Source organism: Homalodisca vitripennis, chromosome 7, assembly GCF_021130785.1.
Source record: "Homalodisca vitripennis isolate AUS2020 chromosome 7, UT_GWSS_2.1, whole genome shotgun sequence".
NCBI lineage: Eukaryota > Metazoa > Arthropoda > Insecta > Hemiptera > Cicadellidae > Homalodisca > Homalodisca vitripennis.
The window spans coordinates 58,706,543-58,722,042 of NC_060213.1; the positions used below are offsets into that span (position 1 = coordinate 58,706,543).

General features: G+C 32.9%; 1 protein-coding gene across 1 annotated transcript; it reads right to left on the reverse strand.

Moving 5' to 3' along the window:
* Window positions 1–2,324: 2,324 nt before the first annotated feature.
* Window positions 2,325–14,226, reverse strand: LOC124365861 (partner of Y14 and mago). Its single transcript, XM_046821947.1, has 3 exons — window positions 14,051–14,226; window positions 9,409–9,648; window positions 2,325–2,965 (listed from the first exon to the last, which is right to left on the reverse strand). The coding sequence occupies exons 1-3, from the start codon at window positions 14,079–14,081 to the stop codon at window positions 2,592–2,594; spliced, it is 645 nt and encodes a 214-aa protein (XP_046677903.1). The 5' UTR covers window positions 14,082–14,226; the 3' UTR covers window positions 2,325–2,591.
* Between the last annotated feature and the right edge of the window lie 1,274 nt (window positions 14,227–15,500).

The following is a 15,500-nucleotide window of genomic DNA, read 5'->3' on the forward strand; positions in this document are numbered from 1 at the left end:
ACATATGATTTGTTTAGTGTTTGACTCTTTGTTCGTTGAGCAAAAATGTCGTCGCCTCGTATCTTAATCCCTCGAACATACAAAACTTTGTCTTTGGCTCAGAAAATAGCGGCAATTAAAGAAGTAGAGAAGGGGGTTAAAAAAAATCTGAGATTGCCAAGGACTTTGGAATTCCTCCTAACACATTGTCCACCTACTTAAAGAATAAAGAAAAAATTCTCGGGAGTGAAAGTGAGAACATTAAAGACCGGAAAAGTTTAAGGGAGCCAGAAAATCCAGATTTGGACAATTGTGTTTTAAAGTGGTTAAAACAAACTAGCGATAAGAAGATTCCAGTGAGTGGTCCTCTCATAAGAATCAAAGCTGAACAATTTGCTACTGAATTGGGGGAAAAAAAGATTTTAAGGCTAGTACAGGGTGGCTTGACGGCTTCAAATATCGCAACAAAATTTCGTTTCAAATCCATTTGTGTGAAAGTGGAAGCGTTAATCAACAAGAAGCCAACCAATGGAAAACAGATTTGGAGGAGATGATTCAGGATCGGGATGAAAGGGACATCTTCAATGTTGATGAAACGGGACTTTTTTAAATGCACCCCTGACAAAAACACTCGCATTTAAAGAAGAAAAATGCCACGGAGGAAAACTGAGTAAAGAGAGAATTACTCTCCTGGTTGGTGCAAACATGGACGGATCAGAAAAGCTGCCTTTACTAATGATTGGCAAGTCGGCTAGTCCCCGTTGTTTCAAGAACGTCAAATCAAAACCAGTGGAGTATGTGAACAGCGCAAGAGCTTGGATGACCAGTCACCTTTTTGAGAAATGGTTGTTGAACTTAGACAAAAAGTTCATAAAAGAAAAATGAAAAGTTATCTTGTTTATAGACAACTGTACTGCGCACAACACAGATTCAGTAATGGAAAATGTTAAAGTAATTTTTTTTCCCTGCCAATATGACTTCGGTTGTCCAGCCTATGGACCAGGGGATCATAAAAAATCTAAAACATTTTTACAGACGTTTATTGGTTGAGTACGTACTGACTGAAGATTGTGACGCCCTAAAAAATCAAGTTAGACATTCTTCAAGCCTCTCGCATGTGCAAGAAAGCTTGGGTCAAAGTAACGCGCGAAACGATCAAAACATTGCTTTAAAAAAAAGCTGGTTTTGTAAAAAAGGAGGACGACGCCGAAAAAGCCAACGACATTATAGCGGACGAGCGTTACCTTCAGTTGACGGCTGGGAGGACGTCATTACTGACCCTGCCATTTCTTTTGAAGATTTTGTCAACGTGGATGAAGATGTTGCAGTATGTGGGTGAGATAACATACGCGGAGATCATCGCTGAAGTGCTCAACAATAAACAAGATGGCGACATGGCTTTGAGTGACGAAGACGGTGTGAGTCATCAGTTGGGGCGGAAATAAACGTTCCGAGTGCGGCCGAAGCAGCAGCACATCACATCATGAAACCTAAGACTTTTTTTGAAAGTAAAAATGACGTAAGTGAGTCTATTTTTCAATTCATTGAATATGGCAGAATCTTTTGTCACTTCTGAAAGACTTAACGTTCGAAAAACAATTAAAGATTTCCGACTTCTTTCGAAAAAATTAAATAATATTGTACTGTATAATGTTTCTTATCACTATTCAACTTATTTTTCTTTTATTCATAAACATATACTGTAATTGTGTATTTTTTTTAGAACAATTCATGATTCAATTTTTCAATTTTGCACTGTTTTACCTTACTTTGCTTAGTAGAAATGCATAGAAAAAAACATACATTTACAACCATTCATGTTATTTTCAATAAAGGTTTTCAGCAAAGATGTGAAGTGTCATTATTTTAAGCCTTTAATTCTTAACTTTTTTATTTCGAATTTTTGGATAATTCGAATTTTTTTATTGGTCCCTTGAGATTCGAATTATCCAAGTTCCACTGTACTAAACACAACACTAATTAATTATTAAAACTGAACTACAGAATACAGGTCACAATATGTTTCCATTCGTTGACCCACCACCTACGTCTGACTAGAAGGATATGTTAGTGGTTAATCAATGCTAGTTGTTTGGATCAAAACCAACATTAGTTTTATAAAGCATTATGAAGTTTAAATAACACCTTGCATTAGTAGCATGCTGTCAGAGGACTACGTTTAGTTTCAGTAGATACAAGCAAACATAAGGGATCCATACAACATAATTCAACCCATAACTCAGACAATAATAAGAGCTTAGCTCAATGATGATATATAGAGGGAAGATACAATACAAGATCAGAGAAGGTATGGATACAAAAACAAGTCTTTACAAAAACATTGATAATGTTCTATTCAGTGATAAATGATTTATTTCTCCTAATACGACTATTATAAAACATTGATGTGTTTTAAATGAAAATTCTGGCTCATGCCTACTGCAAAACATTGAATGTATATATGTACAAGACATGATTGAAAACAAATATTTACAATATAAATAAAAATTTTAAAACCTTCATGTAACCTAAAAAAATTGCAATGATTGCTAGAGTATGACTCTTGATCGGACGTAACGTACAATGTTTTACTCTATGTATATCAATAATCGTCACTGGTCTACACTCAACTCTAGAGCAAATATTTCACTCAATACATCAGCTTTTCTATTGACTTTATCAACCTGATCTTTGTCGGGTTTTTTTATTTCACCAGTAGCAATCTTCGCTTCAATCGCTTCTATCTCTCTCAGTTTCTTCTTAAGATTTTTTAAACGCTTGGATGGGTCAACCATAGCAGGAGCAGCATTTTGTGTTGAGGATTCAGTAGCTTTTGTGTTCTTTGCACTCTTTGACTGGACAGTTTGCCACTCGTCCACAGCTTCAGAGTTCGAGTTAACCACTGTTTCAGTCTTTGCATTCTTGCTTTGTGGCTGTTCATTCACCACGGTTTCTCCACCTTTCTTCTTTTTCTTTTTCTTCTTGCCTGTAAATACACCACTATTAATTGAATACATTTTTAACTGATTTGAAAATTCATAAAATTTGTTATTATTACATTGTTTGGAGGTATATAGTCATAGAGCGTATTGTTTTATTACTAAACAGAAATTTATTTAATCTATTAATCCTCCAACTGGTTATGACCAGTTGTAACTTCTGCACTGGAAAGCCCATTTTGACCGATTTGCAAAGGTACACGTATTATATATAAATATACATTTCACTAAAATTGTTCAGCAACCACTAGTCTTTGTAAGGATTCTTCTGTGCGAGTGTTAATATCTTTTCAAGTTCAATATTAAAATTCTAGTTCACAAATTATATATACAGTTATATATATATATATATATATATATATATATATATATATATATATATATATATAATATTATAGGGGAGCTCTGATCTCCAGTCCACAGATGCTAACCAGGACTGTGATTGCTGCCACCTCATGGCCACAGGCAACCAGACCAGCATTTCTTGCCTTTTGAATGGATTTCAGGGCTTCAACACTCCAAATAATGAAGAGGAAAAACAAAGCCATTTTGGTAGTAATTTAAGAATTTATGAACAAAAAATCTTAAGCAATCATGGTCTTAGCCTCTTGACTCCACTTTAAACTTATTAGTCGAACAAAAAGAAATTCTGATATAAGTGAATCTTCAATTTATAATATAACATAAAACATAAAAAATCATTAAAAATCTTCCACTAGAATATAGAAAGTTTTATGACACGTGCATAAGCATTGCAAGTTATTTTGGTTCAACTAAATCCAAAATAACTAACAATTTTATTGAAAAAATCTTAAATAAAAAAAACAGAAAGACTACATTTAAATAACTATGTGATCAATGCTTGTTACTGTAGAGATTCAACCACAAAGGGCGGTGTGGCTTTACTCTCAAACACATGTGTGAAGTGTAGGCAGGTGGTTATTCCGGAAGTGACTGGGCTTTTAGAAGATAAAAGATTTGAATGTTGTTGTTGTGCAGTGGAGTATTCTGCTGAAAATAATAAATTTAAACTAGTAGGGATATATCGATCACTCAGCAGTAATGCTTTTGAATTTTTAGATAAATTACACCTTTTAATAGTCTTTATGTTACAAAAATGTAAAAATCTGATTATTGCAGGTGACATAAATATTAATGTATTAATCAATTCTAAAGAGCACCTGGAATTAAAAAATATTCTAAACCTATGGTATGGGTTACTTAGTAGATTTTCCCACAAGTGTGTCCCAATTCCACATCAAGTTTAGACTATTTTCTGACAAGCATACCTCTCAATTAGTTAAAAATTGTAGGTATTATTACAATTTAATCTCATCATGATGGCCAACTCCTAGAGTTACCCATTAATACCAGCTGTTGGAAAAATCAAAATCTAACACAAATAACGTATACATTTTTCAAAGAAAATATCAATAGTTTTGTTAAAAGTTTGGAAGAGGAAGATTGGCTTAACATCTACTTATCCCATGCTGATTAAAAATATGATTAGTTTTGCAGACTTTTATGCATTACTTTAATTTTTCTTTTCCAAAAAATTTCAAGAAAAATCTAGATAGCAAATGTTGGAGAACAAATTAAATTACAGAACAAAAGAAGAGCCTTATTAACTTAAGAAAACAAGTTTTTTCAACAAAAAATAAAGAACTTTTACCAACTTTAAAAATTAAATCTGATATTTATAAAAAGATTGTGAATAAAACTAAAAGTCTTTTTTGATAAGGAATATTGAATTCATATAACATTAATGAAACAACTTGACAAATTTTAAACTCATAAATTGGAAATAAAAATGTATACAAACAAAAGAATATTAATATTACTTTAGATGGGAAAACTATCTCAGATCCTGTTACGATAAGTGGTGCATTTAATGACTGTTTTGTCAACATAGTTCATAATAATTTATGTAAGATTCAGTTAAGTAGCAGACCAAGTCAACACGAGCAGTATAATGGTACAAATAACTAGTGTCACCAGCAAATATTCTGCTGTAAACCCTTTAGTGAACATGAGATATGTGGTATTATTGATTCTTTCAAAAGTAAACCCTCAAGTGGATATGATGAGATCCCAATGACAATGATAAAAGCAGCTAAATCACAATTCTGTAAAGTTGTCGTTCATTTGGTTAATTCTTCTCTAGTGTCAAGCATATTTCCTAAGCTTAAACTATCCAAAGTAATACCTATACACAAAAAAAGCAATGAGAAAGACATGAAAAAACCATGTACATGCAATTTTATGAAAAATTATTTATTTAGAAAAATATCATATCTTTGATGACATGCAACATGGATTTCCTCAAGGGAAGTCACTTTTGTCTGCAACAATTTCAATTTTAGAACCTATAATAGAGTCTGTTGATAGAGGTGAAAGTGTAGTAGGAATTTTTATGGACAGGTCAAACGCATTTGACAGTGTTGAGCATTCTATGGTATGGTATGGTTCCTTTTATGGTAAACTCACTGGGTTCGCTGATGATACAGCTTTTATCTTATAGTGCCCCAACTGAACGACTTCTGTGGAATTATATAGCCTACAAGATCTATACTATCTTTGATTATGGTTTAGTAACAATGCACTTGCATTAAATGCTTAGAAATCACTATATATAAATTTTTCATTAACTCAAACTTTCAATTATGATGAACCTTTGAAGTACCATAATTTGAGTTGTCAACAGAATCAATGTGATTGTGTCACCCTTACTCAGGGCAACACTGTGAAGTACTTGGGACTCCACATTGATGAAAACCTTCTTTGGAAAATACATATAAAAACAATTAGAACATATTTACTTGTATTTCTTAGAAAATTTTATTTTATTAGACAACTTTGTCATGACGATGTATTAATAAAAATGTATTATGCATTTGTTCATTCTAAATTAAACTATGGTCTGTCATGCTGGGGCAGTACATTAAAATCACATTTAAAGAAAATTACAAGTATTAAAAAATCATTCATTAGAATTATTTCTTGGAAAAATAGACGTGAACATGCTTTTCCATTGTTTTTAAGCTAAAAATACTTCCACTGCGACATTTATATGTTTTTAAAGTGCTATGGTTATTTTTCCAAATTAGTGGTAATCCAGGAGTCACTGTTGATCTGCAAACAACACATGGAGGATATATTACCAGGCAGATCGGCATGATCAGGCCACCGAGAGTAAATAGCTCTTTGCTACAGAAGTCTTTTATATACCTCGGACCCAAGTTTTACAATAGTTTACCTGTTTACATTAAAAATTCACCCACAATGAAAACCTTAAAAACCCGTGTCAAGGATTGGCTCTTGAATCATGATACTAATCAATTGGAACAATTGTTTGCTGTATTAAACTAGTTATTAACTACACTTTTCTTAAACAATAATATAATAACCAAACAGGTAAGATAATATGTCCCCCTAAAGAATAAGTAAAAAATCTATTTAAAAAAATAAAGTTATAAACAGATTTACTTTTGCGTAAATTATTTTTGCCTCAAAAGTAGTTGCATCAAGTGAGATACGATCGAATAGATACGGTAATGATATTACATGTGATAGCATATGTTTTCATATTGGATGTGTGGATATGTGTTTTGTGTATGTGTGTGTGTGTGTGTGTGTGTGTGTGTGTGTGTGTGTGTGTGTGTGTGTGTGTGCATGTGCATGTGTGTGTGTTTGTGTGCATGTGTGCTTGCCCAGGTTAACAGGAGACAACAGTAAAATTCCAAATTGAAAATATAAAATACTGGTGACTCCCATGCAAAAACAGAAGAATTTATCTTCTCTTGCATGTGTACTTATTCTCTCAGCAGTTCTGCATCAGCTTATAATTATGTTTTGTTTATTAATTCCTATTATAACATTTGTTTTCAACAATAGAAATACACATCCTAATTAGTTAACACGTTTTTGATCAAACACTAGGTATAGAAGTATAATATTGTTGTTGTTTTGTTACAATTAATTGATTGTGAAGAGAGAATAAACGTTTCATTTCATTTCATTTTTTTCTATTTTGCTCCAAAAGTTGCATGATATTGGAGTGAGAGGAATTAATAATATATGGAATATATGACTTACATATCTTTCTAAAAGAAGTCAATTCGTAGAAATTACAAATGTATCAAACCAAACCAAAATTTTAAAAACTATGTTTAATTTGCAACCAATTCTTTATGGCGTACCTCAGGGAACTATTCTTGGCCTCTTACTTTTCTTATGTTACCTTACAGGTCTACTACAATCTCTTAGTTATGTTTTACCAGATAATTTATGCTTGTATGATTCTAATTTGAGAATATCAGCCAGCAAAGTCACAGCAAGAAATTGAACTAGTGAGTTTTTATGAATTGGCTAATAATAAACAGTTTTGTAATTAAAATAATGTTTGTATAAATAAACAAAAAACAAATTTGATTAATTACTTGATAAAACAAAATAAGCGCCAAATAAATCCCCATATAATCATAGGCACAGATACCATAGAACAGGTTAAAGAAATAAAATTCTTGGGTATGAATATTGATGCCAATTTAAACTGAAACAAACATACTGACTATGTTCTAGCAAAACTCAGCTCTGGCCTGTACGCCATAAGAAGAATGTCTCACTTATGCAACCTAAATGTTTTAAAATTAGTTTATTTTGCCCACATATATTCCCATATATCTTATGGTATTGGTTTATATAGCGCAACTTCTAAGGAAAACTTGGATAGAATTCTTAAGATTAAAAAAGCATTGAGAGCTAGCTATCCATAAACTTAATTGGCGAGATTCAAATTTAAAGTTTTTATGTTTTCAAATCTGTTCTTTTCTTAACCCATTGCGGATCAACGACGTGAGGGTGACGCGGAGCGAGGCGTGGACCAAAAGCACAATGACGTGACCCTCACGCGGATGACGTGGTACGGATGACTCATTTGTTTTGAACGCTTATCGCTGTTATAAGTCTCGGAGATATTTATAGTCAGTTTTCCTGGACTGGCTTCCTTTCTTATCTCTGATACTCGTATACATATACTCCCCTCGTTATCGGTCAATAACGTTATTATTTGCGACAAATTGTTTGTCTGAGGCGTACAGTCGTGGCGTTCTATTTTCCTTTTCCTCGTGTGCGTGTACGTAAATAAAATGGGTGACAATTTACGATCATCTGAATTAGATAGACTATTATTAGAAAGTGGAAGTGATGAAAGTGATATCGATAGTGTTATTGAGGATGGAGACGGTTCTATCACGCGTATTTGTCCACGTTTTCATAATTACGCGGATACTAATGTTGACAGTGACGAGCGGGCTAGTGACCATGATTCAGATGTTCAGACTATTTCAGACATTGTTCCTGGGACATCACCGGATGTGGAAACTCTATTTCAACATCATTTCAATATCAATAAAAACGCTCAAAGTAGTGCTTCCGAGGATATTTATGAATATACTTGAATATACTTCTAGTATAATATACTTGTCTAATATGATCTGTATAATGTTTATATAACATAAATAACAACATAAACAAACAAAACATGTATAATTAGCGAGCGCGCTAAGCAGGCAGGTAGGCGTGCAAACACTGCGGGTGCTGCGTTGCAATACGGATTAATTCGTACTCTAAGGCCCGCACGCGCGCCGTTTTCACGATCCGCAATGGGTTAAGATGCAAAGAATATAAGGAAAGTGATATACAACATTCATATGACACTAGAGGAAAGGGAACATTTTTGTATAAAAAATACAATTTTGAATTAAAAAAAAAACTACTTATACTGGAGTTTTTTCAAAAACTGCCCAATGAATTAAAGAATGAAAATAGCTCAAAGCAATTCAAATCAAATGAAAGTTTTAGTTATGTAGTTACAAAAAATGATGATATTTCAAGTCCCAGCTGTACATGGATAAATAAAGAGAATTTTGATTTGACTTATAATACAAAATTAAAATTTTTTTTGGTATGATACTTGGGAATATAGTTAGTTTTTCCACCCTTCTTGCAACTATAATACTGACTATTCAACTACTAATTCATAAGTTGCTAAAGCCTAGTGATGTAGTTTATCAGAAATGTCAACACCTATTTTCGATATCTATCATACTTGTCACAGTTAAAGCCCCATTTGATGATTAAATAAGTCAAAGAAGTGGAGTTGACATAGCAACTCAAAATGAGTTGCTGGTTTTTACATAATGAATCTAGAGAAACTTAAAATAAGTCACTGGCCAGAAGGAGGTTTAAGTTATGCTACAAGAAAGTTACATTTTTTCCCAATTTATAGATGATTGGGATATAGATATAATATAGATTGGGATCTTACAGAGATATAGATATAAATCTATAAGATAACTTGCTTATAGAATTTTGTTACAGAGTTTACTCAACAATACAAAATTTACAAATAATCTAAACTTGTTAGTACCTTCAGTCTCGATGACAAGACCAGGTATCTGTGTGCGCACTGCTGCTTGCTTGGCCTCCTCCTTCGCCCGGATAATGCTTGGGTCATAACCCACTGGGTACTGCCGGACCTGGCTTTCTCGCCACTGCTTCCCCCTGCTTTCGTATAGTGGCACTTCCTCTTGGGGTACGTAGCCCTCCTTCACCCTCCGCGGCTTTCTCCAACTGCCATCTGGTCTTTGGGATGCAGGGATGAATGATCCTGTAAACACCAGCTACAGATACAGTACAAGACTGAAATGTTCCTGAAAACGCAATAAAGAAAAAAGACGTGGCAACAATTAAAAACTAACACAGCTGATTGAGTAGGCAATAACAGCTAATTCAGTTCCAGTCTATTCATTTTGGTGTGCATACTAAATTAGCATTTTATACTCAAAAATAGTGACATAAAATTCCTGGGAATTTAAAATGGAGGAAATAATCCCAAAAATCATAAATTCCTGGGAATTTATGATTAATTAGCAAGATAGCTCAAAACATTTAAATTAATACGTAAAAACAAAAACTATGTAGTAAGATCAAACTCAAAAAATGAAATATATTTTTTAATAAAATTCCTAGGATTATTTAGGATAAATTAAAAGTAAAATCGCTCAAAATTAATAGGTCAATGTGGTAATTGTATGATGAAATGATACACAAACACTCTTATATGTTAAAAAATATTATTATTGATTGAATAAAAAAGTAAGAAAAACTCCATCTTTTCTCTTATACAAAAAAATTCTGCATTTCTGCACGATATTGTAATTACATTACCCTTAAGAGCTAAACCATGGTTTATAGTCAATTTAAATTAGGTTTTTGTATATTAATATTTTTTTTGTTTATTTGTGCATTCCTACTTTCTATTTTAAATATTATGAATAAAATACTTCCAGCTCTTTTTAATATATTTAATAACAATATAGTTATCATTAAAATTATTTATGTGGTATTGGAGTAATGGCTGCAAATACAATGGTGATACTTCAAAGTAATAAGTAACTAAATGTTACACTGGTTTGTTTATTACATTTTATAAATACACATAGTCTAGATAGCTTTTTATTCACCATTAAATTATTAATTTTTTAGATATAAAAACTGCTGAAACTACACTATAATCTGAAAGATCTATAATGTAATTCAGATCGTTGTTTGGGTTTGGTATTATAAATAACTATGAATATCAATGATGGAGATGGCCGCTTATTATACTGCAGTCTTAAATTTATGTATTTATCTAATTTAAAAAAACAAAGCAGCGTAAAACTTAAGTCACTTCTTACTGTATTTAAAAATAAATGTATCTCACAGCTTGTGACACAAATAATGTATGTTCATCGCCACTGTATGTACAGCCATTTCTCAAATAATACACTTTGAATAATTTCTTTTTTTTTATTAATTTTGGGTAGACTTTAACACTCTCCCAGAACCATCTCTGTAATGTACATTATCTGAACCACTGGTCTCTTAGACTGATTGATCGTAATTTATATTTTATAAGTACTTAAAAGTGAGTTATGTAATTCCAGTCTGGAAAATAATGAATTAATATTCCAATCCACACTATAACATTATATATTACATGTATATATTAACAATATATGAACATATGAAGAAAACAGTGTATGGACACAAATATAATTGTCAGTAGTCTCAGTCTGTAGTCTGCAGCATTCCCTACTGGACACATTCAATAGCACAGTCCTTACACAACTTCCGACTGCATTCAAGACAAACTGGTTTTGAGCACCTTAAGCACTTGGCAGTTTTCCTCTCTTTTACTGATGGACAAGTCTTTCTCTTCTTCATTTTGTCATCAGGAACGTTTGGTCTTACTGCTGCCTCGTTGTTCCCCAGAATCATCTTGAATGGTGTCTTTTACGTCATGTCTCAAATCCGCAAATCCGACATGTAGGGATCCGCAATCTTCTTTCAAGATGAGACTTGATAAGATTCTCTCCCAATGCCTTGGTAAACTTGAATCTTGTAATCACTAGACTACTATAATTGCTGAGGAAGAAGACGTAAGCATTGATGCTAGCTATGTTGACCATCCAGTGCCTGGTTGTCCTGGATCCATTTTTTACACTCTAAACTAATTACAAAAAACAAATTAAGTACAGTATAATAAAAATATAAGCGCCTGTTGTGGCGTATAATGAACCATCGGTCAGTAAGACTGTCACAAACTTGGGCGCTAAAAGAACTATCTGGTATGAGAGAGCGGCACGTTTTTAAAAATAGACGAAGGTCTCATGTGCGTCATACGTCAACTGAATGGAAACAGGTCTGCTATGTGGAGGGAGAGTTGGGGGGAAGGTACCATGGAGGGAAGCGATAAATACTTCATAACATTGCCAACAAAGTAAATCAAAATTTGCACCCGGTCTCACAGACCGGTGGTTCGGGCAGAGTATTAATAAGCGGCCTACACTCGTTATTCAATTACTTTCATCGAATGGTTTGATTGTTTTTATCTGAAGGATAATTCGATATTACAATTTATTTAACTTATCATATGATTTCAACTTATTAGTTATATAGTAATTTTAATGTAAACAGTAAACAACAAGAAGTAACTAATATTTTGAGACTTTGAAAATGGCTATGAATGTGAGGAAAATGTGTGAGATATTTCTTACAAGTGACGAGATTTGTTGAAGTAACTTCAACATGTGGGTTTGGCTCATTTAATTTACATGGGGAGAATTGTTTCCTCCATTTCACAAAAGCGGTTACTTATTGATATCAAGCTGGGCAAGTTGTAAATATTGGAAGGTTTCTTTAATATCTGAGTCTCGGCCATAGTTGGTTTTGTTGTCTTATTGTTGAAAATTGTATTGTATGAGATTCTTCTCGTTATGGTAATTTATTATAACTCTTATTATGTATGATTTTTACATACATCGAAGTTGGATAATATCTCAAATTGTTCGATAATAGCAATTGAATAACAAGTGTAGGCAGCTTATTAAAGTCTCCCCTAAATTTTAAACAAAAATTGTAATTTAAAACAACCAAAAGAGCTGGAAATAATTAATTTTGACTAACTATAATTAGAACATTTGATAGTTCAGGAATTACTAATCGATAATTTGGTTATGATGATTTAAATTGTTGTAGTGACCGCTAAGTTATACTGCTGCCGCTGAAGTTCGTTTTTCTATGTTCTTTTTAAAACTTAAAGCTTTCATCAACTTAACTGTTTTTTTTGGTATCAATTTACATTAACGTGACCATGGAAAGGAATGTTCATTTTTTTCCCTGAAAACTACAATTTTTTCTGAAAACAATATTGAAGAAAAAATTCGTCGGCAACGAAAATCAAAGGAGCTACGATTTTTTTAAATCCTCTGAAAACTCCGTTTTTGACAGTTTCCTATAACTCCGCGTCTGCTCAAACTCAGTATAACCAGATTTTAAAAACCGATTATCATACCAACAACGAGAAATTATCGTACTTTCATATAAAATAATCGTACCAAACACATTTAATGAAAAAGTATGTTATGTTCATATAATAAATTATGTTATAATTAACTTTTGGTTTGTTACTTGTATAAATTTGTCAAAAATCTTTCATGGTACGATAATAATTACCCATCGTGTATCTTACCGGCACATAAAATCAATGAAATTATCATACCCTTACGATAATTATTGTACCTCTGGCAACACTATCCATATTTGACAGTTTGGTATTACTCCGCGCCTTCTCAAATAAAGAAGGGACGCCATTTTGAACTACTGTTGTTCCTCCGCGTCTATTCTTAACCTCCTAGTTCAGTAGTGGTAATGGCACACCTTTGTGTTGGATGTTCGGTATCTCACGTGGAAGCAATTCGTAAAGACAAGTATGGAATACATTAATCCTGTCAACGATGCCTGCCCACTGCACAGTGCTGCGCACTGCTTGCTCTTTTAGAAAAAAAATTAACTCGAGCTTGCAAAAGTCGAATCCCAGATCACGTGATGCCCCTGCTCCTTAACGCAATAATGTCTGAAAGGCATCAATAAAATACAATAATATACTTTCCCCCCAGTTCATATGCACCTGTGATAATACTTGGCTATAAATGCCCAACCCATGAAAAAAAGTCCATTTTCCATGGTCACGCTAATGTAAATAAATACCGTTTTTTTACTCTTTTTCTGTTCACTTTTTAAGCATTTTTTTTTAAATAGACTAATCTGGAATAAAGCATACATTTATGAAGGAAACAGGATTTTTTCAGATATTAGCCATCATTCAGTGAAACGAAAAATCTGTAACACAACATTTAGCTACACAACATTCATTAAATAAATTAAAGTTTATATTTATAAAACTGCACAGAATGCGACTTACAATTCCATTACACCCTTCTCATCATTATACAAACAGGGTCAGTTATTTTGAGATATAAGCCTACCACGTGAGGGTCTTCAGTAAAAATGTATTAAGTTGTATATAAGCTCAATACTCTAAAATATACTCTAAAGTATGAGAAACTAAAATTTGTGTGTCTATTATTTAAACAACTCTCCCGAAATTATAGAAAAATTGTGCCAACCGAAGAAAGGTTATGTTTATTGACGAAAATCGTTCGGCACATAACAATAAAGCTTACCTTGGTCCGTCACTTCAACAGTTCTTGACATTGTTAGAAGTTTAATTCATGATTTTAACACAAATTGATGTATTCTCAAACGCATAATAGTTAAATAAAACAATCACAACATTAACTATCGGCCATTTTAAATTTTAATAGTGAAAGTGAAATTGGTGGTCAATTTTGGCAAAGGTCTCGGAATTTTGTTTTCGTATTATTGGCTTGATGGTGACCCATACAGCCTCGTACTTCTCTTTTGACTAAACTTCTGTTGTAATCAATTTTATAATAGGTCTATATAATGTTACTGGGATGATGTTTATATACCGACAATATTTGTATTTGGTTACTATAAGAGGGGTTTGCTGGGATTCTAATTTTGGATGCATTAGGTCAAGGTATCACGGTATGTCTTCTCATTCAGACATTTCCTAAACCGAAATTTAGGCCACGGATGTAGAACCCGACACCAGGAAAGCATTTATGTGTAATGGTAACCAATTTGTAATTAAATATATTCTTGTATTTTAACAAAAATCTATTTAATTCTTTATATATTGTTATATTTTTGTGTTTTAACCATGCAATTCCTTTAATGCTGTGTTAAAATTAAATTATTAATTACTTGAAACATTAACCTTTTGCAAATGTTTAGGTTGACATTGCAAGGTAGTGTGGGGTAGCGTTTTTCTGTTGAGCAAAAGACCAATTTAAACACAACCTTTTAAAATACTGTTTAATATCAAAAAGCCTAGAATTGACTCTAGCATATCCAAATCAATATAATAATATTCACTATTTCTCACCCCCTTTAGATCTGTTCAGCTGTACCATAGGTTATGAAATGTTATCTCTTCTATCTGCTTGTACCATTTGCCCTTTGTAACGGTTGGTACAACTGTTCATTTGTAACTGCATATTTTTTGCGCGTCGGTGGGCCTTGGAGTCAGCTGATAGAAGGTACAAAATTGCCACTTTGGTGCTATTTTATTGCGTCTTTATCTAATTTGTCAACGTATTTGTTGTAGTGAATACCTAGGTGGCCAGGGATTCGTTGAAATAAATGAGATCTACCACTACCACCGCGAAGTTAGCGTCACTTTGACGTCCACACCTCAAGAAGTTATTTGCTCTTTATATTCTGTGTGCAAAAGTTGCAATTTTCTACTCTCAAATATGCCATATTAGTTACATAATAAAACAAAAGCCCAAACTTAAAGTGTCAAACGTCCGGGAATCTATTCTCTAAATTAAATATCAATTAGACATGCGTTTATGGTTAAAACATCACACATGAGCTATTTTAAACTATTCACCTCAAAGAAATTTTATATACAAATCCTATGAAAGCTATATTACAACATACAATCGCCAAAATCAGGTGTCCACCGTTTGGAGACCTACCATATAAATTAAACACCCGTTAGACGCGCGTTCATGATTAAAAATCACTGGTGACGCTCGGGGT

What these genes read in the sequence shown, in the direction of transcription:
- LOC124365861 (XM_046821947.1), bottom strand. Translation starts at nt 14,081, where the DNA reads ATGTCAAGAACTGTTGAAGTGACGGACCAAG. An exon ending in TGTTGAAGTGACGGACCAAG is followed by an intron (nt 9,649 to 14,050) that starts GTAAGCTTTATT and finishes TGGTGTTTACAG; the next exon opens with GATCATTCATCCCTGCATCC. An exon ending in TCTTGTCATCGAGACTGAAG is followed by an intron (nt 2,966 to 9,408) that starts GTACTAACAAGT and finishes GTGTATTTACAG; the next exon opens with GCAAGAAGAAAAAGAAAAAG.